General features: G+C 44.2%; 1 protein-coding gene and 1 long non-coding RNA gene across 3 annotated transcripts; one reads left to right on the forward strand and one right to left on the reverse strand.

Moving 5' to 3' along the window:
* Window positions 1-1,787: 1,787 nt before the first annotated feature.
* tob1a (transducer of ERBB2, 1a) lies at window positions 1,788-5,000 on the reverse strand. 2 transcript variants are annotated; one of them, XM_030089492.1, is made up of 2 exons: window positions 4,867-5,000; window positions 1,788-3,714 (listed from the first exon to the last, which is right to left on the reverse strand). In XM_030089492.1, the coding sequence occupies exon 2, from the start codon at window positions 3,509-3,511 to the stop codon at window positions 2,489-2,491; it is 1,023 nt and encodes a 340-aa protein (XP_029945352.1). In that variant the 5' UTR covers window positions 3,512-3,714; window positions 4,867-5,000; the 3' UTR covers window positions 1,788-2,488. The 2 variants fall into 2 exon arrangements, with proteins under 2 accessions (XP_029945352.1, XP_029945353.1); XM_030089493.1 differs by having other exon boundaries at window positions 4,863-4,962.
* On the forward strand, window positions 4,950-23,351 carry LOC115386995 (uncharacterized). The gene is made up of 3 exons (XR_003931329.1): window positions 4,950-5,040; window positions 12,613-12,624; window positions 23,341-23,351. It is a non-coding gene; the product is annotated as an uncharacterized LOC115386995 (long non-coding RNA).
* Window positions 23,352-26,265: the final 2,914 nt, after the last annotated feature.

Here is a 26,265-nt window from a genome sequence, read left to right on the forward strand (position 1 = left end):
CGGCCGTTCCCTCAGACGATCCTGTGTGCCCACCGACGTTGTGTCACAGACCAAGACAAACAAACACTCTCCCACCAGACCCGGTATCAGCACCCGAGATAAAAGCCGCGCACACGCTGAACTTTACACAACCTATCAAGCCCCGAGTGTATCAGGGGACACGCAGACAGACAAGCGATGATGAGCCAGCCCCAGAGGGGCCATGATATGCCAGCAGGGTCAGGGTGATTTCAGTCAGCCGGCTCTAACGTGATACAGTTCAACAACTCCTCATCACAACCTCCAGCAGGGACAGAGCAGAGGTCTCCCACTCCCCACCCCAGAGCCGGTCACTGCTCATCAACAAGATCGCTTTATGCTTTACTTTTTGATTTTCACAACCCTTAAAAGCTGGACTTATGAGTTCTATTGCAGAATTCCAATTAAAAGAAAACCTGAATGTAAAATAATCTGCTTTAGTTGTGACAGAATCACTTGAGAAAGCTTAAACCAAATTTGGACCTGTAAGCCACTGAATGTTAAAAAGCAACTTAATCATCGTGTTCAAAGTCCTTCAGAAAGTAACAAATAAACTAATCAAAGGGCTCAATAGGCTGGAGACATCCAGCCCAATCATTCTGCTGTATACCGTATCTAATCGGATTCATTACTCTCTGTTCGGGTTATGTTTTAACCAGTGTAAAAAGCCCAGGCAGTTATCCATTAACAGGACACATCCCTGAGGACTCTGGGTGAAATGTAACCGCCCAGCTTCACACTGAGCCACATGCTAATAAAACCTTCTTTATTATTATTAATAAAACGTGACTATTCTGACTCCACTTGTTTCCTCATTTCAGAAAACTCCCATCTGATCCCAGACCAGTTCTGTATTTCCATCACATGCTCCACCAAACACGACGGCACTTGATTTCTTTCCCTTTTTTTTTTTTTTTTAAATAGTTTAAGAGTGTCATTTTGCACCAGATGGATGTCTTTGTGCAGTGTCAGAGGTGGCAGGACTGCCTGTTGTGCTGTTTATTCTTCTGAAGCCCAGCTACATGCTCTAACTGCCTGTTAGCACACAGCCTTGTCGTACATACGAGGCTGGGCTCCGGTTCAGGAGGCTATCAGGGTAGATAAGATCACACTCCCACTAACCATATGTGCAGTGACATTTGCCCCAAGGGCAACTGTTAGCCAGCACAGCCTGCCTGCTTTGAAAAATACTGTTCTCACAAGCACTGATAAATGTGTATCGCTGGCAGAGAGGATGGAGTGTGTTTGGGTGTGATAGAAATGATCTAACCACAGCGCTGTTGTCACGCACCACGCTGGTAATCTTTCCCGGTTTATCGTTTTGTGGTATGATCATGGAGCTATGTGCCGAACCTGTTATCTTAAATGAATGACACTCGGGGTTTTGTGACTTCAGAGCTGAAGGGAGGCTTTGTTGGAACATGTCTGATCCCCCTCCCCCGCCATCGTCTCGCTCTCACCATCTCAACCACAAAGACAAAGTAAGCCAAGCGTTAATTATTTTCAAGCTTTTTAATACAAACTTAATAAACTATCAGTCCCTCTTAACATGTAAGACACTGACTCCGAATACTTTGTTATACCGTTTGTTTTATCAAGTATTGCACAATGTAGGTACAAAATTAATATACGATTACATTTTGTCCATAATATAGCAAAAATCTTTAAACTCTTAACAGAAAATACAACTCTTATGTTTTTCAAAAAAGCAAATATTCTTAAATCCCACCACTACGGAATATTCTGTACACAATCTTTAGAATAGTCAATGTTTTTTTTTTTTTTCTCAAGATGGATTCGTTTTATAATTTCAATAAAAAAAGAAAACATAAAGTTGCTGCAGCCATCACAGATCACTGGAGTAGTAAAAAGATATAAATGCAATACCATGTCGTAGAAACAATAGATACTCTGATATTTTACAAACTCTGTACTAAATTAAATTATACAATTAGAAAAAGACCAGAAAATCCCACTTATTTGTGCCAATTTCTTGACAAATTGGCGGTGTCCAGTTATGTTTAAATACTGAAAGAGGCCATGACTTGTGGTGGTGTTTTTTTTTTTTTTTGTATTTTTTTTTTATATCTTAAAACAGTCACATAAAAAAAATATTTTGTGCTTGGTTGGCAAAAGAAATAACAATGATGCGTGTTGAAGTTTAGGTAACCAAGCTTGGACATCATGTACTACAAGCTTCATTGTTTAAGAAAGAAAGAAAGAAAGAAAAAAAAAAAAACAACTCAAGGGGGCAAAGTAATTCACCCTCGGGCTCATGCTCTTAGACTCGCACAAAGTTCTTACAGGTGACAAGTCAATTTTTCCTTTTCTCTTTGACATTCTGTTTATGTTTACACTTTTTTTTTAATCATTTTTCAAAATGTGCATTTTTATTCTTTTCCCCCATCACATTATCTCTGGTCGTTTTTTTTTATACGAAGTAGTAGCTTAAGTAGTACCTTCTCAAGTACTAGTTGGCCATGACTGGCTGGAATTGCTGGTTAGAATACTGCATGTTGCTTAAGCTGAAATTCAAGCCATCCATGAGGGACTTGTCGTTAAGGCCACCGTAGGCCGCAAACATATCGAAGGCATTGCTGTACTGCAGCGGGCTGAGGCTGAGCGAGGGGCTGTCCCCGGGGAAGAGGGCACTCTGGCTGCCCTGGCCCTGCAGGCTGGGGAACACAAACTCCTTGGCGTTGGGGGACAGGGCCGAGGGCTTCTGGTGCTGCGGCTGCGCTCCGAGGCCCAGCCCGTACAGAGAGTGCATGGAGGTGGAGATGGCTTTCTGTTTCAGGAGACTGTTCACATTCAGGCCCAGGTTGGTGGGAGAGGTACGAGCCACCTTGTTCCCAGCACCGTTGCCGCCGTTGTTGGTGCGCCCACTGCTCTTCATCTTAGTGGAGCCGAACTTGGTGGCGGCGAAGGTGGCCGTCGTGAAGGTCAAAGGCTGCGTGGAGCGGGGCATGAACGTGGGGCTGACCGCCGCCGAGTGGCCGAAGGGAGGAGAGGGGGAGCTGGAGCCCGGGGAGGCGCCGTTGACTGGCTCGTTGATGGGCATGAAGACCTGCGCGTCTGGGTTGAAGCTGTTCTTGATCTCCTTGTCCAAGTCAATTCCCCCATTGCTCGCTCCACTTTCATTGCTGTCGTCGACATACAATACTTTGACGGGCCCCTTTTCTCCGATCTGGTAGGACACCTCGAAGGGATCAATCCACACGCTGAGGTCCTGGGGCAGGTTGTTGCGAACATCCTCAATGTCCAGCCCGCTCTCTTTGGCCGCCTTCTCCACCACCGGGTCCACCTTCTCCCCAACGTGGATGCATCGGAATCCTGAGCCCTTGTATGGCTTGTCCGGGTACCAGTGTCCCTCGTACTTCTGCTTCAGCTGCCGCTCCAGCTCCTCGCCGAAGATGTTGACCCGCCGCCTCGGCAGCTTGTTGTACAGGTACGAGATGATGAAGTTGAGAGCTACTTGGATTTCAAGCTGCATAGCTAACTGCTGAAGATGACCAGGTGCGTGAAGATTAGTTGTTTCTGACCTTGAATGCGTCCACTCGATCTGCTTTGTTTATCCGTGTTTGACAACACAGATACACTCCGGGGGGCAGGATGGCGAAAGCAGGCTCAAAATCAAAAAGTGCTGGTTTTGTGTAAATGGTGTCCTTCCACAGGGTGTGAGATTATTTTTTTTTCCTGCAAGAGAAAAATAAAGTCATAAATATGAGGATGGCGTTGCATATCTCTGGCAGATGTGCTCTCGTGTCATTTGCCAAGACAGCTGCAGGAGACTTCATGAGGGGAGAGCGAGAAGGTGTGCTTTAATTATTAAGCCTCTGTGTTAAGTATCTAAGTGTGTTACAGTTTTGACTGTGTGAGCTCCAACATACACAAAGCTGAATGTCACATAACGTGAAACCAAAGGAATAATGTGCAGCAGCATCTTAAAAAAAAATCAACACGCAGGCAGCTGGTTTAGGAGGAACGCTTAGTTTTAAAATGACATCCAGCTATAATAAACAGTAGGCACCACGCAGGCACATTAACGTAACACCAAGACTGGGAATCCTCTTACATAATAGGCTGCTGGATGGAGGAGGAGACGGAAAACTACTGCCGGGTTGCTGCAATTAATTAACCAAAACGGCGAAGTAAACAGAACGCATATCATGTCAGTAACGCCTGCTGGAGGATCCGTGTGCGAGGCGAAGAGCTGTGGTCAGATTTCAAAGATTACAACCCTGTCATGGGGCCCGGTTCCGTGCGTAAAGACGCGATGAGACGGAGCGAAAAACGACGTCGGTGTCAGCCTCATAACGACTGTTGGCCAGTTTTGCAGCGAAGAAGAAGAAGAAACGCATCACAGATGGATACGATGTGGTTAAATAAAACGCATCCTTCTGGCACATAAAAGGAAATAAACAGCGCAGAGGCTGGCATGAACGACTATTTTCTCCTTTTGGTGGCTACAAGTTACACATTTAAAGTTGATCAGGATTCATAACGTTGCAACAACAAAAAAAGAAAAACTGTAGCGACAACAGAGGACATTGACAGGAATATAAACGACAGACAGAAAAAGGAAACGTCGGATCAGACGCGTTTTGAATCTGTTCTTGACATTTCTATAACCAAGGATAAAAAAAGAGGTATTTTTCTGACGACTGCGCACCCGCACACGCACGCACACATATAGATCTACACCCCTCCCTAACTTTGTGGACTGACGCAGCAAATCAGCTTAGTAAGTATGAACAGAGCCACAGTACAGCAGGAAAAAAAACAAACAAACAAGAGATACAGACAGACAGGCACAGTACAGGTAGGAAAGCATCGAGACATACTTACTTTTTGTAAAAAATAAAGATTCTCAGTAGTTCTGAAGTACCGTTAGTTAGTGCAAATAGAAAAAAAAAGTATAAATACTTTCTTCACATACAATATATTATCAGCGTTACAAAAAAAGTATTCCAGTACATGTAGATTTCGGAGGATTGGCGTTTACTGTCTGCTTGGTTTTCTGTTTTATAAGGTTATTTTGCGGCTTCCCCTCTGTCAGCAGGCTTGCAGAGTAGCTCCCTCCTACTTGGGAGTTTCGCAACTTCGTCCCCCTCTGCTCCGGCGGCGCCTGTATTTATAGCTTTCCTCCGCCATGGGCACGAGGTAGGCGGTGATGCGGTTTCAGAGGTCAAAACAATACGAGGGCTCCCGATTGGTCCGGAATGCAAGTCCCGCCCTCCGAGGTTCGGCCGATCCGCGCGCTGATTGGCTGAGGCGCGCCGTCAGTCGGAGACATATGATTCTGTGAAATGGGAGAGACGCTGATGATGAGCGTGTGCGTCAGAGATAACCTAGGTCTGTGCTGACAGCAAAAGGCGAAAGGAATTAATGTACCAGGCACAAACTGGATTATATAAATATATATTGTTTGTGTTGGAACTGGGTTTGTATCTTTAAAAAAAAATGCTGCAGATGTTTCACAACGCAGCCATTTTCATTTATTATATTTAGACTTTCATGATCATAAAATACCGGACATAGTGTCTCTCTATCTCTCTGTGCAAGCCTCTCTTTTATCTGACACTCCTCCCTTAAAAGGAGCGATATAAAACATTTATGCCCTCGCGTATATCACATCCCGCTTCTCATCTCCCAACAGACAAATCACAAAATAGCCTCATTAATAACCTGCCACACACACGCAAACTGCAGGAATTAATGTGGTGAATGCATACTGCCCGAGAGGAGATTCCCTACAGCGGAACAATACAGCTGGCAGCAGTGTGGGTGGTGCTGGAGCGCTATCTAGAAAACACAAGCGCTGATTGGTGTAAAACGGGGCAGGAGCCCTGCGGTGAATGGTGTGCCCGTATCCAAGGTGCTGATGCAGGCTGCGCACGTCACCGCTCGCCTCGACGCACGCTGCTGCCCGGTTTAAAGGGAACCGGACACACAAGTGTGTGTGTGTGTGTGTGTCCACAGCGTATATGTGTGTCCACGGCATGAAGTCACTGCTGCACAGTAACACTGCAGCCTTAATGATGGAGCATAACAACACTATGGCCTGAAATGTCCAACAAATTAAAGTGTGGGAGAATCAGAATGTATCAGAAGCCATCAGAGAGTCATATACCTGTTGACAGTGGCATGTTAGATAGATATTATTATCATCAGGAATGTTGAATTAAATATTTTACACACTGATGTGCTTCACGAAAGTTTAACAAAATCTTTAAATGGAAATATTTTCACAAAATGCACATCTTAATGATAAATGAATGAGTGCATTTGCTCACACGCACATACTAATGACATTGCTTTGAATAAGGGAGGCCAGTACATATCCAACACAGCTGGACAACATAAGTCACAGATGTTAAAGTTTTGAATGATTCTTAAATGATAGCTAAAGTTCAACATGATTAATATCATATGCAAGAATGATCAAAGAGATGAAAGGGATAGTGATATATACATACATATAAGTATTTGTAAAACATATGCAGTGTAATAAAAAAACATTATAACCATGTAACTGAATATGTTAAATAGATGTCTAAAATGACTGAGGGATGAAAACACAGCTAAAAGATGAAAAACAATATTGAGCTACAACTGAAATGAAAGTTGAATAGACAGAAACAGGATAAACATGCAGCTAGTATTTGGAATGCAGTCATTAAAAGACGAACTGCAGTATTGCAGACAATCACTCGTACTTTTGAAGTTTCTAGATGAAATTCCTCATCACATCCCATGAAAGATGCAATCCAAAGATGCACGATTTCAGTGCTATTTATGGGCTGGTATTTAGATGCTTGAAATTGAGAATATTTGGGATATTTTAACTTATATGCATCAAAAACATCTGCCAATGGCACTAATAAAACTTCTACTGCTCCTGTTTCCTGTATGGATTCTTATACGTCAGGCTGTTTTGATATGAAATAACATTTGATCGATGCTCTTTGTGAGTTCTTGGCTTGCTGCTTTAGCGATGGCAGCATCTGTTGTTGTGATGGAAAAGCACGGCTGGGCTGTCGGCCTACTGACAGAGTGGACTTTCAGACATTCTTTCGAGCCAAGCGGAGTCATGTGCTCGCTGTGAGCTGTAAATGTGTGCAGTAGAAAGTGCTCCGGAGATCAAATGCACAAGACAGACGACAGCTCAGGAGGGGGGCTGGAATAGGAGGCGCGGTTACACGGTTCGACACGGCCTTGCGGATTCACATTCGTAATCTATCCCACAGTGGAAGCGGGTGGCAGAGTGAGTCCGCTTCCAGCCCGGTGACTTCCAGAGTCCTGGCAAGGCCCTGAGGGTTGTCTCTACTGTAAACAGCTCCCTGCAGTCGAATCTCACACGTCCCCCTGGACTGTTGCTGGAAATTCATTCTATAGAAGCTGCTTTTCCACGATATGTCATTCACATGCTGTGTGTGGACGACGTCTGCACGCTTGTGTTATTTGTAGTTGCAACAAGTGGCGGCCGGAGCAAGGTCAGCGGCCATAACGAGGCATGCTAAGTCTGCCATACTGTCTTAGGGCGTAATCCTCTAATCATTAGACTCTAATGTATCTCCCACTCACTGCCACTTCTGTCACTTGTGCTTATGAAGGAGGGTAACACCCTGAGATCTCTAATCCCCTGAATCAGTCTTTAGTCAGACTTTGTGCTCCACAAATGAGCGTGTGGGTGGAGAGAGAAATTAATTGAAACGAGGAATTGAGCCAAATTCTGTTGCTCAGTTTTAGCATTTGTGAAATCTCAACTCATTACTGCATAGTTGAGGGTTTTTTTTTCTCTTTTATGGTGAAAACATGAAACATAAACCTTTAACTACTAACACAAAGGATGTATGAGTTAACATCATTTAATTCTCAGTGCATTAAAGGTCATCCTTAAAAAAAAACTGCTGTATTGCATAATCAGGATTTATCACAAAAGCTGAACTAACATCCCTGTAATAACAGAGGATAAGCTGATGTTGTCCTCCTTCATGGTGGCCTGTGACATAAACATGCCGGGTCCATATAAGGCGATGCTCAGCGCACGTATAACAGAACTGAGCTGGCTTATCAGGCCGTTCAATAAACAGCAAATTATCAAGGAAAGTAGCGTGTTTGATGTTGACACAAGACACCAAAAGAAACGAAAACCCGAATCGCATCCATGTTTAAAAGAGTCATGTGCTGTGTATTTATGAGCGGCATTATAAAGCACTGACACACAAACAGAGGAGCATCCGAACACAAGCACAGGAGCTTTCTCACACACACACACATCCACTTCCACGTCTGTCTCCCATCCTCCTCCTCGATTCCCTCTTATCCCACTGCTCGCCTCCCTCGCCCTCCCTCTCTCCAGCTCAGACGGAGAGCCTTTGACGTCACTGGTTGTTATTACTTAACACAACTCTGCAGAGTGCCCCGGGCTCCTCGTAACAGACAGATGCTTTGCTCTCCCTTTGAAGAGCAAATGAGGGAGTGGAGGAGACACGCCACGGAGGAGACAGGAGCGAAAGGGAGAGGAACGCTGTGGGTGCAGCGCTGGCACCGAGAGTGGGACTCTCTGTGTGTTTTTGTCTTTGTACTGCCAGAATGAAGGGATTTCTTCCAAACTGAGCTTCTCACAAAAAAACTATCATAGAGTGGCAAGTCCCTGGTGATCAAAAAGAAAAGAAAATGCTAATATTTGATAGAACTGAGTCATTTTTCATCCGCTGCTGCAGCCAGTATTAGATAATAAGATATTTTTTTTTCTATCAAGGCAAATAACTGAGTATTAAAAAGTGTGTATTATGACAAAGAGTTAGCTGATTTATAGATTTAAGCAAATTTTACTGCAGCTGAACCTGCATGTTGTCCAACTGGATGAAGATCAGACGGGAAATCGGATGGTTGCATATCACGACTGGCCGACCGGCAGCGCTCCCCCGGCCGCACTTACTTATAAAAGCCAAAACTGCGTGACAGTTTGATTAGTACGACGCAGCGTGTCTCCGTGGTTTATAGCTCTATATCAGTCCACACACTGAATTAAATGTTGAACCTGAAAAATGAAAATGACCGGCCCCGGCACGGAATCTCATCAACTAAATTTTGTGCGTCACTGAGTGTTCGAGCCGGCGTTTTACGGCGCTACCGGGGAATGACAAACCGTACCTCATTTATTTTTGGTGGGGAGCTGCCCGTCAGCCGCGGCCGCCCATTAAACATTACGCCAGCGGTGAGTCACGCGGCGCTGTATATGTAAATACTGAGGTTATGTTATCAGTTGTCACGACAGCAGCGTAAATACTTCTTTCTCCGCACGATTGCCCTCAAAGCCCTACGAGGCAGTTACATAATTCATCCAATGGCAGGCCGCTGAGGCAGCGTCAATAGATCCATTCGCCATTTGCAGAGACAAAAGCAAAGCTGAATCGCACAGAAGCTGCTAAATATGGCCTCCTTTAGACGCCGTAGACGCAGAAGGGGTGAAATACAGCAGGACACACACCTTTCTCTTATGGGTGGGAGCAAGAAATTCAGGCAGAGTTGTTTTTTTTTTTTAATAACTTTCATATTTTATATGTTGAATTTACTTTTTTTACAGTCTCTTTGAGTTGAACTTCTTCTGTCCACCTCCTTCGGTGTTTTTCTCCATTTGACCTTGTCGCACTGCCAAGCAAAAACAATGGAGGCATGCCTCAGTTCAACTTCCACCTTCCTCTCTCTCTCTCCCTCACACTCACACACACACACACACACACACACACACACACACACACACACACACCAGAGAGCAGGTCAGTACAGTCAGCTGCACTATGCCTCGGTACAGTATGTTCCCATGAATGAGTTGTCACATGAGTTCTTTTTAAAGCCAATACTCTTCACCCTACTTTTCTCGTGAGGCTGTTGCTGCAGCTTCCGCCATGCTGCGTGATTTAAAAGGAAAAAAAAATAATAAAGGGGGGGAGGTGGTCAGTACAATGCCTCCGCTTGTGCTTTGTTTACACAAACACACACACACACACACACACACACACACACACACACACACACGCGCACACACACACACACCTCCCCTCTGCACGTAAACTGTCTCAGATGATAGAACGACACCTCCTGTGCCTCAAGGACACGGGGAATCAATTTAGTAATGAGACACGGAGAGCTAATGGAGAGATAAGAGAAAGGTGCAGCGGAGTTTTTGATTCATCTGTGTCAGTGGCGAGGCACATCACTTCGTATGGTTTAGTGCCTGACATTATGCTGATCACCACACATTTTTTTACTCCATGCTCTGCCCTTCTCTCCAATCACTCATGGCTTTTTAATGCAGGCTCTCCCATTCAGATGACAAAACAGTGGCTCGCAGTGGGCACAGAATCCGACCGGAGGGGCGGAAGGTCCCCCGGCCGGTCTTGTGAATATTCCACACCAGTATTAAACAGCGGGAGTGGCTGCACTCCAAGTCTGCAGTCTAAATAGTAAGCAGAGCAGCTCTTGAAAGAGCGTCTGGAGCACGTTAGTTCATAAGAGCAAACTGCGCTGTCAGGTATTGACTGCTACTACCGCTGCTTCAACAATGGATGCAGCTCAGCTTGGCAACAACAACACATCCGTGGCTGACTGGAAAGCGCTTTCAGAATATTATTAAAACCAATTCACAACACACATAAGAGCAATGTAATGTCAATATTTATGCCGACTATACTGTGTATTTTGTGACTCCTCCTGGATGGGCTGCATCTCATTAGTCTAGCTTTGATAAAGCAGACACTGAAAACAGATGTATATTTCTGTAACAACAAAAACCAAAATACACCTAATCAAATATTGATATATATACTGAAAGATCATGACCTTCAAGTTGAGCCTTTGTTGGAATCTTATGCTCGCTTTTCTCAATCCAAACACGAGCAGCTGACGATAGAAGGTCTTTGGTTTGCAAAGATACAAAACATTTACTCCAAAGTATCTTTCCCGCAGCTTCCTTCTCATAATATTTGTTCTGCATTAAATGAGTCACATTGGATGTGAATTTTCTTTTTAAACAAATTGCTGTATTTCAAATCTTTTATTGGACTGTCTTGAGCGTTGCCATGAGTGGAATTCATCTTCCTGCTCCGTGTGCTCTAAATTACCACAAATGCAAACTCTGTGACCCTGCAGTGAATGCAAAAGCAAAACAACACAAACCCTCTCCCTCTCTCTCTCTCTCTCTCTCTCTCGCTCTCTCTCTCTCTATTTTTAGCCTCTGAAAAACATCCTGGCGTGTATGAACTCCCACCTTGTCAGTCCTTCAGTTTGGACAAGAACTGCTTTACGTTGGCATTAAACTTTATTTGAGGCCATACGTGTCGCTGACCACCAAATGCGGCCCGGGGAAGTCGGAGGCAGTGGGTGGATTCACACCTGCACACGGAGCTGTGGACTTGTGATTTGACTCGGGAGTGTTGAGGAAGCAATAGCCTCAAGGTTGAAAGAGCACAGAGGTACAGAGACGCAAAGAAAAGGAAGATGCAGCGGTATAAAGGACAGCTGTGAGGATATTAAGGAGGAAGCAAAGGAGAGGAAACAATTACGACCTTTTGGGGGGTAGAGGTTGTCTCATGGGGGCAATATAAGCTTCCTGTCTCCACATGGGTCCCAGAGAACCACAGTCTCCTCAGTGGATATTCACGTTCTGCCAAAAAATTTGTGGGAATGCACGACGACGACGACGACACACGATGCGGAAAAACAAAACAGATCATTGTATGGCTTGTTTGTTTTGTGGCGTTCCAATTTGCTGCACGAGATGTTTACAACTCAATGTGTAATTAGCTTGTAACCAAAATATGCAAAATCGCAGCCATTCTCTCAGAAGCAGAAACACAGAGTGCGATGGAGCATGCTGCATGTCTGCTGATTTCTTCCAAACACAGCGATGGGAGAAAAAGATGGACGGAAAAAAAGCCCCACACATTTTTCAAGGACTGAAAACAGGCATTTATTATGTGAATCATCAAGGTATTTGTGTGCATCTCTCGGTCACCAAAATGAGATCACACACAGGCAGCGGCACAGAGTCGATGATTAAAAACACTTAGGGTGGTTTTGAGGCAGCGGCTGCAGAATCTGATGCACTTATCATAATTCTGATTAGAAGTGACCCTGGAAAGACACAGCACGCAATTAGGATTCACGGCGAGAAATTAAAAGTAAACCGCAGGGGCTGTCTGCCGAGAAGTACGCCTGACAGATGAGGGGCGAGATGGAGCCAGACAACAGAGGAGCAGGCTGGGGGATGAATGAAAAAATGAGGGGGGGGGGGGGATAACAATCCCACTGTTGTGTTTAGCACAACGGGGGGGGGGGGGGGGGGGGGGGGGGGGGAGACTCCTCCATGTGCACGGCTGTGGAAAAATACTTTGTTGAATTTGTGTACTGAACCCCACACACACACATTTGCATGCCTTTCAGGAACATTAAAATCCATTCCTCTCTCTGAGACTTAATCTTACCTCAGCAGTAATGACTAGTTGCTCAACCACAATCACCATAATCTACTATAATCTACTCAAAACCTCAATCCTGATATAATCTACACTTAAAGAGTTGAAGATTTATTTTTTTGTATGGCTACTAGTTTATTTATACTTATTATTCTAATACAAGGGTCTGAATAGTTACATGGCAACAGTATGTGTCTGCATACACACACACAGACACGTGCACACAAATACTAGACGCACATTTTCTGGCTGTTGTCGCAGTCTCATTCAACCTGTGGTGTGTTTCTCAGCCCTCTCACCTCACAGTGAGAATCAATGCGGTTCGGGTTCAGCCTTGGCTTCTCAGCCAGGCCATGACGTGCATGTGGACACGCAGCTCACCACGGTACACATTCATTAATGCCGTCCGTGTCGGAGGCACACGATGTTCACTTCAAGGCAGCCACGGTGAAGCGGGCGTAAAATGCGCTTTCACTTTCATGTGATTCCACAGATTCTTTGCTGATCATCAGTGCTGAATTATTCAGCAGTCCAATCAAAGGCTTTTCCAAGAATAATACAAGTTTCTAGTGCATACAGATTGCATCTTAACAAGCCGCTTTATTCTTTTTTTTCCTACAGCTTAAACAAGCTTGAAAATGTTATTAATAAGTGATTATGAGAAATTATCATCTTCACAGCTTTGTCTTTGGGCAAGAAGGCTGCACAGCAAGCAAACGTACAAAAGAAAGCGTGAAGGAATCAGTTCCTTTATTAGGAGATGCGGCATATATCTGATGAAGAATTTATTCAGGGAGCCAATTAACTTTCATCAAGCCTAAAGTATGAATTTGTGAATGTAATTCTTGTCCGCAAAGATAAGATTTGCTCAGTTCAGTCATATTCCAGCAGCCACATTCACATCATTCACACAACAGCGGACAGTAAAAACCCTGATTTGCTTGTTCTTTTGGCTCTGGGCCTGAGCTGCAGTTCCATACATCCTAAACTTTGAGATGACGCAACAGCTTGTGGCAACTGTGCTCAACATACAGATACAGTATGTGAGGAGCTTTTACTTTAAACTCTTTTTAAACTGATTTATGCATTCGCTGACAATGCAAGAAAACATATTTCACCTTTGATGTTGTTGATGTTTTGAAGCAAAAGCACCGTTTAAAGCTCTCATATGTAGATTCAGATGTGCCAATTTTATTTATAGCTATCGCATATAAATAATTTATTACGTTTATTTCCTGGAAGGATCAAGCATGGAATAAGATGTTGCATTAGTAGCTCTGGGGGTATGACTTTTTACAGTTTTTATCTCAGACTGGGGACTTAGAAATACTTTGCCCTTTGGTGCATCTGGCTGGACGAGACACACAATGTGCCACTTTACACCACTTCTGGTCCACGACGCCGTTTACAGGCGTGTCTCCTCCCTCCAGCGCCACACAAAGGGAGTCTATGTATGAGTTTGTGTGTGAGGTGACCGGTCCCTCCAGATCGCTCGCTGGCTTATCGATGCGTCACACACAGACATAGTAACATGAACACACACACACACTGGCAGCGGCGCGTGACTCCACACAGCTACCTGTTTTGGAAACAGATATGGTATCATGGAGTGGCTGATGCATACTTAAAATGAGTACAGCACATTAACCTTTCCTTTATTTAGCTTCTGTCCTGTGGAGTCAACGAGGTGAACAACTATCAGATGGCAAACAGGCGGGCCATGAATGCAAATCAGGATGCAGGCAGAAAAGACAGATTATAACAGACAACAGCTCAGATGAATCACCGACAATGTGTGTGTGTGTGTGTGTACTTTTGAAGGAGATTTCATTATTTCCACTGGTTAAGATACTTTTTTTTTACATTGCAATTCATGAGTGTTTGTTTGAAAGAAGTTTCTTTGAAGTGATTTTTTTTTCTCCTCCATGTTTTTGCTCCTTGTTGGGATCTTCTCTTTAAAAGTACCATGTGATGGTGTTCCTGAAACAGGAAGTAGGATGATAATTAGGATGAACAATAAGTGTTTGTCAGCTTTGCTTTTAAAAGTTGAGTCAAGTAACAGTTTCTTCTTTTGCCACAGAGGTTTGTATTTTTCCAGAGGCCTCCGTCTCCAGTAACCTCCCACCTCACGTTGACCTCCTGCATGTCGTCCCTCTCCGCATCCATGAACTCTCTGAACCTTCTCCCGAAGCACCAAGCTGGTCTTTCTGAACCTCGTCCAGTCTGTTCACTCCCAGTGAAAACCTCAACGTCCTCAGCTCTACCGCTTCCTGTCCACTGTGCAGGTTTTCGATCAGCGCCGCTGCTTGAAATTAGGACGACATCGCCGGCCTCACTGTCCGCCTGCAGACTTTCCCCTTCAGCTCTCACTGAGACACTTCACATCGCTCTCAGTTATACAGCAGCAACGAGCAAAAGGCTGCAAGAAACATGTTCAAATAAACAGCCGTCCAAAGTGGATAATGGATAAAGACACCAGAATACTGTTAGGTACCTTTAATTAAATATATATTTCATATACTCATCAGGTTATTCAGTTTAATTTCTTTAATGCTTTAATTTTCTGCATTTCATTAAAATATGTACTTATTTTTATTTTGAATTTCGAGAGTCATTGCTTCCAACTATTTCGATTAGAACTACAATGGATATGTTGCATTCATTGGTGCATTAATTTCATACTGACTAAAGCTGATAGAAATGGATTTGAGGATGAAGAATGTCTTGTCTGTGATAGGAAGAGCAAATACTAATATGGCTGAAAATGAAAAGGGAAATGTCATAATTATGTAAGTGGAAAATATTTTTTTTCCACCTGTAATTATGACATTAAATAAATTACCCTATTTAAAGCTTATATTTATCTATATATATTTATTTTTAACAGACTTTGACTTTCCCACACATTTTTGTGTACAAATATGTAATCAGTGCTATTCTGTTTACGAGATTCAAAGATGATCCTTTCACCTCTCTTTTCAGACTCCTCTCCAAACACTGTCTGTTCACCCACGGCTTGAAAAGTGCGTGCTGGATGAAGTGGACAGCTGTAAGGACAGAGCGCACCGAGACGCACTCAGGACACTGAGATCCCATCACTCACGTCGCACTCGCAGGTCGCCTGAGCTTTCATCGCAGTCTTTTGTTTTCCTTCCAGTCATCTCCAAAACAAAGTGCTGACACCAAGCAGCCCCGTCCTCTCTCCTCTCTATCTTCCCTTTTCTGTTTTTTTTTTTTTCCAGCTTCTAAAAGGAAGCACCCAGCTGCTGCCCTTCACACTCTGAAATCTGCATCAGTCATCTGAAATGTACTTCAGAGCGCAGCTCACTGAATCAGTTACAAATGCCCTTTGATCCTGAGTGAAATGCATGAGATGCATATGGCTCCTCCGCCTGACCCTCCGAGCGTCAGCCATGTCAGTGGGACGGGCGCGCTGTGTCTCTTGTCCTGACCTTTGGCCTTACACGCACAGGAACACACCGATCTTGCCTGACATAATGGTGCCGGAGATGAAGTCTTCGGACAGCGGCCGACGGCTTGTGGGAGGACTCTGCCAGCATGTCTGGCTTGTGAGAAATTTCAGGAAAGTCATGTGAAGTTAATTTGAGGAACATTGCTGCCAAACTGTTGAAACTTCACCGTCTAATCCGACTGTTGGTTTTTTTCTCTCTCTCTCTCTCTCTCTCTTGAATCCATCAGAGGATGCATCAGACGGCGGCCGGAGAAGCGCCCTCGACACATCATCTGTCCCTTTTGAGTCAAACCGTGACGTGTTTCCCATCTCCGACGCTTTAAACTGCCACTGTGCTTCTTCTCAAGTGTCCGTCAAATGGTTGGATAACTTCGGCTTGAACCTCTGGCTCCAGCGTTTTGTTGCTTGTTATGTAATTTCTGGCATTTTTCATTTGAGAAAGCGAGGGCACTTTCGGGACACACATAGACACGTCTTGTTTCCAACTGGGTTAGACGGCACATGCTACTAACCAGCTCTCTTTAAGCTCGCTCCACATGTAGACTTCAGAACATCGCCAGGAAGCTGGAGCTCACACTGCAAATTATGGGAGTGGATTTAAGCTGTAGGGGGGGTCATCGACCTTTTAGAGCCAGGGTGTCAGGCTTATTTTAGTCCAGGGGGCCACATACAGCCAGGAAAATATAATCTTCACAGAATGTGATAAATGACTATTGAAAGGAATTATATTCTTTTCATTCATTTCACTTAATGTCCTAAAACATCCTTAAAAGAAAAAAAAAAACAACGCATGTCTTCAATGTCTGTCATTCAAAGTATCACAGCTGAGGTTAAACATGCGAACGCTGCTCCAAACATCCTCCAGCGAGCTAAAAGGGGCCCAAGAGTGTCGGCAAAACAGCTGCAATTACAGGCTTTGAAGCTGCAGGAGGAAAATATACAAGAAAGGAGTCAAGGTGGTGCATCAGCACGGTTATTTTGTGTGAAAGACCCCTATTGTGCGTGGTTATTTTTCTTGTTTAAAGACGGCGTGTGTGTGTGTGTGTGTGTTCTCATTAATGACACCGGTTCTCAGAGTGGAGATGAGCAAATTATTGCAATTTGCCAAACACACTCTTTATCAGGCTGCTGCAATTTTACATTTAAAAAAAGAGAGACACCCTGGAACACAAATCATCCGTCCTCGAAGGTTTTCAAAAACAATTACTGGGGACTTGTAGGATAAGTGGAAATCCAACAAAAAGTAGAGGAAAAGAAATAATTCCCCCTCAATAATCACTGCAAAACACAATTATTGATCGACATAATGCAGTGTATTCCGCACTGCCTCTCCTGTCTCCCACATGGTAACTCGTTTAAAATTGACTAAGCAGACTCAAACCTACAATTCACCTCCACACGGCCACCTTGTTATTAGTGTGTTGACGTAATTCAGATCTGTTACACCAGCCGCCCACGGCACAGAGACGAGCGGGCGATGGAGAGGGAAGAGAGAGCGGCAGCCGGCAAAAAAAAAAAAAAAGAGGACAGAGAGAAAACTTCATTTTCAAAATGGTCTTCGATATCCCAGAGGTCTGAGAACCGTAATTATGTCACTTAGATTTCACAAAGTGCCTCCTTCTGTCACCTTGATAGCGTTGTTTGCCTTCACCGCCACACAAACAGAACTCCCATTGAAGCCTGGACTGATGTCACGGTCACTATGGTAACTATTCTCACGGTCCCCCCCTCCTCCTCCTCCTCCTCCCTCCCCTTCCTTTCACCCTCTTTGATCCTTTAAATCTCATCAGAGTGAGAGCGCCGCTCCATCTGTCTGCCGCTCTAATGCGTCCTCCTGCAAACACACAGGTTACATTACCGAGCCCCGGCGACGCCAAAAACTCGCCCGACGGCGGTTCGACTCTCGGCTCAAACGCTCTCACGCTGAAAACCGACATTTCTCCATTCGAGATTAATTTCAGCGTTGTGTTTAAAAGAAACTAGGCGGCGATCAGAGGGCGGGAGTAAGACGGCGGCTGTCTATAATGCATTTGTCTGCTGATTTACGAGGGAGGGCTGAGGCAGGAGACGCAGGCCTCTGAGATGGATGAGATAGATGGGAAGCAGTGATTGATTGGAGACTCAGCGATGGTGAGCGCGACACAAAGGAGGGAGAGACGGAGGGGGTGAGCGGAGGAGGATATACAAAGATGTGGCTTAAAAAAATTAAGGGCAGATTGTTCTCCGATGCAGAAAATTGATCTGGATCAGCGTTATCATCTGACACAATGATGCAAGCTGGAGGCAGATCGACGGCAAACAGGAGACATTCACCAGCCGCTCGGAGTCACGTGTCACGTGGGAAATGTTTCGTTAATCTCTGTCCTTTCACCTACAGATTGGACCCTTACTGTACGAATTAGAAATTCTTGATTTACGATCAAATAACAAAAAAAAAAGTGCTTTTTGTTACAAACCAAAGGCTCCATAAAGGGCAGGTACCTGGACTTGCAGCCACAATGATTAATGACATTTCAACAGGATTTACGGTGCACACGCAGAAAGTTAATGCTGACAGCACTTCAGAGGCTCCAGGAGGTCCATTAGGTAATCCGCCTCTGGTTTCATCACAGAGTTAAAGGAGAAGAATGAAACCTGGTTCACGTGTGTCATTAAGCAAAAGCCTCGATTGGTTTCTTGAGTAAACAAGATATTGAGCAACAGTTTGAAACCGACTCGCCAGTTCTGTTGATACTAAAGCCAGTTGCTGAATTCAGCTTCAAGAAACAAAAGCGAACATGTCAACCACCTGACTAAATTCTCCTCCAAATGATGATAAAGTATTGATTCTTTCATTTTGAGTAACCTCAGTTTATTTACAACAAAGTTATTGGCATTTAATCTAAAAAAAAAAAGAAAAATCAACAAGAGTAAGCATTCGCTGACTTTGAAAAGTCAAATCTTATTTTTTACCGAGAATAAAAGTGTCGCAGAAGCAGACTGGGAGGTGCGGCTTCCTGCTTGCACCTGTTGCGGTGATCAGAGAGTGAGAGAGAAAAGGACAGAGACACGGAGCTACAAACAGCTTGATATCAGAGCGCCTGCTAATCCGCACGTCGCAGGCTTGATGGGGGTCGGAAGCACGGATCGCGAACTTGCTGCTGCAGGGACAGACAGACGTACCTGCCTGACGTCAACGTGGAGCGTGAACCTTTATGAAAGGTATGGAAATTGTTTTTTTCAATGTCAGAAAATAGATCATTAAAAGCACACAAATATCAATTCATCCATCTTCTAAGCACTTTATTCAGCTTAGATCTTGAAGGCTTAACATTAAATATAACCACCATTACACTATTATTCTGACATGATCACATTTTTGTTTTTGTTTTTTCCAACTTATTAATAAATACAAGGATGGAGATATTCAAATTGACTTAAAAAGGATTGTTTTTAACTTTCAGGGTTGGATTTACGTAAAGCGTCCGCTGCGGCTGCTCCGTCAGGGTTTTTAAAGCCGCTTGCTGGTGTCATGTCCTACTGTAGCTGATAGTGGTCAGGACCTGCTGGCATTGATCACTTCTGCTCTCACGCCGACTTGGCTATTATGTAAGGGCACGGGTTTATTTTTAGAGAGCGCCATCAGCGGAAACACCCACTCGCCCCTAAATCCAAGCTTGTGCCGCTGCCACCATGAGAACATATGGATTACACGCCGTGTCGGCTTGAGCCTTCAGGAGGTGTGAGACTTAAAGAAAAATATTACCTTTCTACAAATGTAAAGAGGATGTAGTGGAATTAGTTTAAGCTGGGACACATGTTAACACTGTAACAGCATTTAAATAGAATGTTTATGATGAAATTACACCAAAAGAGAACCAAAAAAACAAGAGCTCACCTTTCCTGCTTGTGTTTGGTTGCTTGTTTGTTGGAATGGTGGTCGGGGGTGTTTATTATTGACGGCCGTAGTGACAGGTCACTCAGAGGTCAGGTCACGGTAACAAGGGTCACTCCGTACTCACGGATTATACAACGAAGACAAACACTGGCCTAGTTAAAAACACCACAATCTGTGTTACTACTGATTTGAGGAATTGTTACAAAGCGATCAAATGCACGGAGAATAAAGATCTGATGAAAGGAGCTGTCTGGGGGAAACAGAAGCAAAATGGATATTGAGAATGTTACGCAGTGTCTCAGTCTGATGCATTCATCAGCATATTGGCTACAAGGAACTTATTTTATTGAAATAATTAGGTAGTGGAGAGTAGTGGGAGCTCCGTTTTATCTGCAGGCGTTAAAGAAAATAAAGTAGGATCCAGCTCCAGAGGAAGAAGTGCACGGATGATCCAAATAATTTAAACTAAAAAAGATGGATGTAAACGTTCACTAGGATATTAAAGGGTTAAATATACTAACAGTAAGCTTACTGTGGATCAAACCACAGAAAAACTGCTCTGCACACATTAGTCCTACAACCCAGTTATACAATTCTGACCATGTTGGAAAAGCAGAGATGAAAACGGTCTTGTTCTGCCCTCAAAACAATCCCGATATTACTCATGCTCTGCTGGGCTCTGTCATGTTTATCTCCCATTAGCCCCTCGTTCTGCTGCCTGTGCCTCAGTCTTTGATCAGTCTCCGTCCAACGCCAGGCCGAGTGCCAGAGCTGCCCGAGCGCCCCTCCTCTCGCCACGCCGCTCAATGCTCGCCTTGTTCGGAGCTGGTGTCCTAGAAGTGCTGCTTCGTGGAAGCAGCGCTTAAAACTTCTTTCTTTGTGCGTAAACACGCATGGATGGATGTGTGTGTGTGTGTGTGTTTGCGTGTGTGTGTTTCTGTGTGAAGGGGGTGGGGTGGGGGATAAAGAAAGTGATGAAAAGTAACAAGCGAGCAAGACGGGTCACTGGTGGACGGGTCCTGGTGAATAATCAGCATGCATACAAACACATTGCAGAGCAGAGGCAGCGGCAGCCACTGGCGATGGGACGAGGAAGAGGGGGGGGGGGGGGGGGGGGGGGGGGGGGGGCAAGTGGAAAAATCATTATCTGAGCTCCGAGGGCTGTTTCAGGTCAGACTGCTGGCAACGAAAAGTGAAAAGGCAGCACGGTGGAGGAAGGTGGAGAAAAGCATGAAGAAATGGCCTTCTACTGCAGTGAGGTTTGCTCTGAGGAGCGTCACGGTTCTGTGTGGCCGTTTAAGTCAGATCAAATATGTACATGAGCAGAGAAAGTGAGATGAGAGGGGACGGAAAAGCATCGCGCCTCGCCTTCCGTGGACGTTTGAGATCAAAATTAAACCGTAACGAAAGGGGGACAGCGGAGAGGAGTGGGGATGGAAGGCAGGAGGAGGAGGATTGTTTCGGTATCTGTGATGCTGATGATGCCAGATATCGCTGCGCCTTTGGGAATCAGAGAGAACATGATGCTGTTTCTATTCTTGCATATCTGCATCCTGCGTACAAGCCGCTAGATCCTATTATCATCCCGTGTGCATGTGCATGTGTGCATGTGTTCAGAATCAATTTGCTTATATCTCAGCGACCGACAATGAGTCTGCTTAATTTATTGCAGAATTATGCGTGTTTGCATATATAAACCAACACAAACTGAGTCTGGATCTCAGAACGAGGCCAAAGCATACATGTTATGCACCTCAATGAGAGAGAGAAAAAAACCCACATATTTTCTTTGTTTTTGTCATAAAACCTCAGACATGATGCTTTCTTCAGGGAATATTGAAGACTTAGGGCTTTAGTTGCAGCTTCGGGCCAGAATATGAAGAGAATATAATGACATGGCACTGTCAAGGACAATAGAGGGCTGAACCAATGCGGCGTTCCTCCAGGTTTCCCACACAAAAAGACAAGAACAGATACAATCGATACAAAATAAAGCTTAAAACAGAAGAGAAGACACGTTAGCGGCGGGGTATCCAGCAGCAGCTGATGGAAATATGAGCGCTGCAGGTAAGAAAAGGGACAACAAGAAAAGAGCGATCCGACAGCACAAGCTCCCATTACTGATGAATCCCAGCTCATTTTACATCTCGACATACACATCCAGGACATGAAAGCGCTTGATCTTTCACTGGAACAAGAAAACCTCGGACGTCTTTCTACCTCTCCGTCAGATAAACGAGTACACAGACTGTTAATGAGAGCTTACTGTCAATAAATAATGCTTAGAAGGTGCAAAAAATGTACCTGGAGCAAAAATAATCAAAGTATGAGTTTGAAAAAAACTGCATTAAAATCCTTCCGTGAGGATGTAATTGGAAGAGTGGATCCATCTCAGTTTTTAATAAAAATTTGCTCCTTCATTTATGTGGAAGCATATCTTGCATCTCGCGCGCCGTCCACCAGCGCACATTTATTACTGAAATGATCTCAGTCACCCCTCGCTGCTGATGAAGAAAGTATTACATTAGGCAAATTGAGTTTCATTTTTTATTGCATTTTCCCTCATATACAGAATATTAATGGAAAATGGTGCACAATCAACTAAAAATTCATATACGTTCAAAATACCTTATGTAACCCAAGTCACTGGTGTGCAAATGCCTTTGTTTACAAGAAGGAGATGGTTACATCATTCAGCAGATGCCGGTTTCTCACCTACATTTTCCACTTGAGATTACCGTGGAGAAAACAAAAATGGCTCTGAGTCTCATGAAATTACTGAAACAAGAGTGCCTAAACATGGAAAAACTATTAAGTGTGTTTTTACACAAGGCAGCTGTGTTCAAATCACTGAGGATGCAAAAATGATTTTTTTTTTTTTTTTTTTTATTGATGCCATTGTTTAAATGTCAAACAGAAAACTTGGGATGGGATGATCTGTGAAATTTGTAGAAAAATCAATAAGAAAACATTTTCTACTATTTGTTTTCTATTTCTCAATTAAAGTAAATGATGCTTTTTAGCATCACACTAAATAAGAGTCACTGATGTAACACAACTCTGAGGCATGAAGCGTTTCGTCATGCGGCCAGCGTCGCAGGACTGAATGGGTCTCTGGAGCTTCTTGATGGTTTGTTTTTCAATATTTTGAGTGCAATGGTTTATAAGTCTGTCTGTAGTCTACTGGAGGCTGCAGCCACATAGGCTTCATTACTCATCCTCTCTGACCTCTGACCTGACCTGCTGGCCTTCCGTACAGCGCAGTATTGAACAATTTCTTTGCGAAGCGGTGAAGAAGACAAAATGCTGTTGGGACGCTTTGTTCGTATTCTCACCTGAATCGAGCTAAATAAACAACCTTGAGGCTTTGTTTCTTACACAAACCAGTTGTTTTTTTTACCAGTTAACTTACTTGGTGGACATGATGTTGAAAAGAGCTTTTAATAAACACACGGATGGCGACCGTACTCAGACACTTCATGGTTCAGTGAAGGTTATTCCACTGAAAGGAAGAGACGGATCACAACACTTGAGGTAGCCGTGGTTACAGCCGCACGCTCACATCCAACAAATATTTTTTTCCAGTAGGCCGACGTGTTCAGCATATGATGGACGCCAGGTATAGAAAACAGGTTAACAAAACCAACGCTTCAGCCTTGCAGGAGAGACGATTCATGAAGACAGAAAAAAACAGATTCCGTCCATTCCTTCCGTTTTACGAGTGTTGGCAAGAGAAAAGAGAATCATATAAATATGTGTATGTCCACCTTTTGCTGTCAGGCACGCAGACTGGTCAAAGTGTTTATTCCATCAGACTTCTGGTGTCTGGCAGCAAGATGTTCACAGCTGATCCTTTAAATCCTGTCAATTCCAAATTGAAGTCGCCATGGATTAGATTTAGATCAGGGGAATCTGGGGACAAATTTAACACCTCAGATTTTTCATTTTATTATTCAAGAAATCCCTGAGACATTGAAAAAAAAAAAAAAAGGGCAATGTCATCTGGAAATGCCAAATGGATCTGACATATCGATATATATTTACTGGCCAGCTGATGCATATAATTTGCAAAAGAAACAGAATCTGGATCGTCCAGTCAGAAGGGCGGCGTCCCCTCAGCACACGCCTATTCAACAGACCTGTGACAGAACTAATAAAGGCTCATAACGTTAAATACCGACTGTGACCGAGGAGGAAGGATACTGGGAGCCCAAATAATCTGCGCCGTGGAGGAGCATCACGGGCGCACAATGTCGTTCATCCTGGAGATTATTTCATTTATTGCCTCTGCCCGGCCAGATCACTTATTACATCCCGGTCCACCTTGTCTCCAAGGACACACTAACAACCCCATTAAATGGGGATGAGAAATCTCGGTGCGTGCTGCCGGCGCAGCCCTGCGTCTTATTATCCACGCACATGGGCACCTGCGTGAGTCCACGGCAACGCCGGAATAATTAAGGACGTCATATTTATGTGATCCAAAGAGAATCTGTGGTTTACTTTGTGCCCGCGGCGAACAGCAGCGGCGGCGGCGGCGGCGACAGCCTCTGCATCAAGCCGTGATGAGCTCCCGCTGTCCCTCAGTGCGCCGTGACCGGGTCAGTGTCACCGCTACGGCGATGTATTAAAGGGGCGCAGTGAGTGTATGAATAACAGGAAGTGGTAAACTCAGCACTTACATGTCCAGCGACCCTCGGTGAAATGACAATTCACACATCAAGATGAGTTATTTACACTCCGGCGCTGCTCCGTTCAAAGTGTGTGAAGATGATGGGCACAGAGGCAGGAGGGGGAGATGGCCCAACATGGCGGACGCCAGCAAAACGCTGAGTCACTGTAGTCCTTCAGGAATTCTCAACGTATAATCAATACCTCGGGCCACTGGAGACATCAGACAGCACGCTGCAATCCGAGACCATTTTCTTACTTTGCTGAAGTGCCAACGAGGCGCCTGATGCGCGACCCCGGGCCTGACCCGGCCCTGCCACGCTTCCTCGAGCAGCCTCGGCAGCGCTCTTCTGGTTTCAGTCACTGTGAGGGAGGAAAGAGGAACCGCGCCGCTGCAGGCTTCTGGATTTTCTAATTGGATGGAGTCAGTCTTTGTTGCGCAATTAATCTAATGTTGCTGAATTGCGCTTTCGGTTTGTGTGTCATTCAGAAAAACAGAAAAATAACCGTATTCCCCCAAGAGAAATTCAATCAGTTACGTAAACCAGACAGATGCACTGAGGACTGAATGAGAACTTGTTTTCGCCAGTACCAAGAAATATCTTGATGTTTTCCTGTATGGGAGGCGAGCAGAGGACACAGCAGGAGTTCCCTCAAGTTATAATACTGTGTCAGATGTAGTTTATAAAGTATAGACTGTTTTAATTTACTTCTCTGCCTTCAGGCCCCACAATTATCTTTCTTATTTCTCATATTCTAACCAAATAGATACATTTACCTTAATTATTTAGTTTGTTTCTTAGTTCAGTCATTTCTCACCTGGCCCCATCAGTAGCATGAAAATATAGATATAAATTGATGGATACTATATAAATAATCACGTACGTTTTCGTCTTTGTGAGTTTGTGTGAAATAAATCAAAGGCTCTTTTGTGTGCACTGGAAGGCGTTTTAGGAAGTGAAACTCTGCCACTAAAACGTTCCCTGTGTGGACGGCGGCGCTGAAGCTCAGAGCGTCGCAGTGTTTGGACAAGGAGGGAGAAAAAAAAACACACACCGGCCTCCTGGTTCACATAATCGAGTCTTTGGTTTCATTAGACACCTTCGCCTGGGTGGAACCTGTTTTTATTTCTGCCTTCATGCAGCCTCAGTTTACATCCGTTCACACTGACTCCATTAGGAGTACTACCAACCACAGAGCCGCGCCGTTTATATTTAACCAGCGTCTGAAAGAGTCACACTTACTTTTGTTGTCCTGAATAAATAATTGGATCACACATGTTCTCATTTCCATAAATTAAAACATGGAGTTCTGAAAGGCTGGCGAAGCCTCCCCTCAGCTGAGCCAACATTTGAAGCAACATTGTCGTGCAATTAATCTTGGCCGGCGCACAATACCGCTACTGTTAGTTTTCTTACTCATACGCAGTCTGTGGGTGCTCTTTTCTTGACCAGCCAGACTGCATCCGGCAACTGCTCGGCTCTCCTACATCCACGGTCTGTGAGGTTTCACAACACTTCTTCACTGAAGACACAGTTACAGACTCCAGTGTGTCCAAAAATTCTTGTGATTATGAGAGTCCTCAAGTCCTCTAACTGGATTTCTCCTTTCAGTTTAGCTTTCTTTCCAACCATACCAACAACAGTAAGCCATTAATTGGATTCATACAAATGATCTGTTTTCAAATCACATTTCTTTGGCAGTTTGTTTCATAAACAAAGGCGAAATAAAATGCATAGAGA

This window comes from Salarias fasciatus, chromosome 4, assembly GCF_902148845.1.
Source record: "Salarias fasciatus chromosome 4, fSalaFa1.1, whole genome shotgun sequence".
NCBI classification, from domain to species: domain Eukaryota; kingdom Metazoa; phylum Chordata; class Actinopteri; order Blenniiformes; family Blenniidae; genus Salarias; species Salarias fasciatus.

Bases quoted from the DNA above. Each gene is read 5' to 3' on its own strand.
- tob1a (XM_030089492.1), bottom strand. From the start codon at position 3,511: ATGCAGCTTGAAATCCAAGTAGCTCTCAACTTCATCATCTCGTACCTG.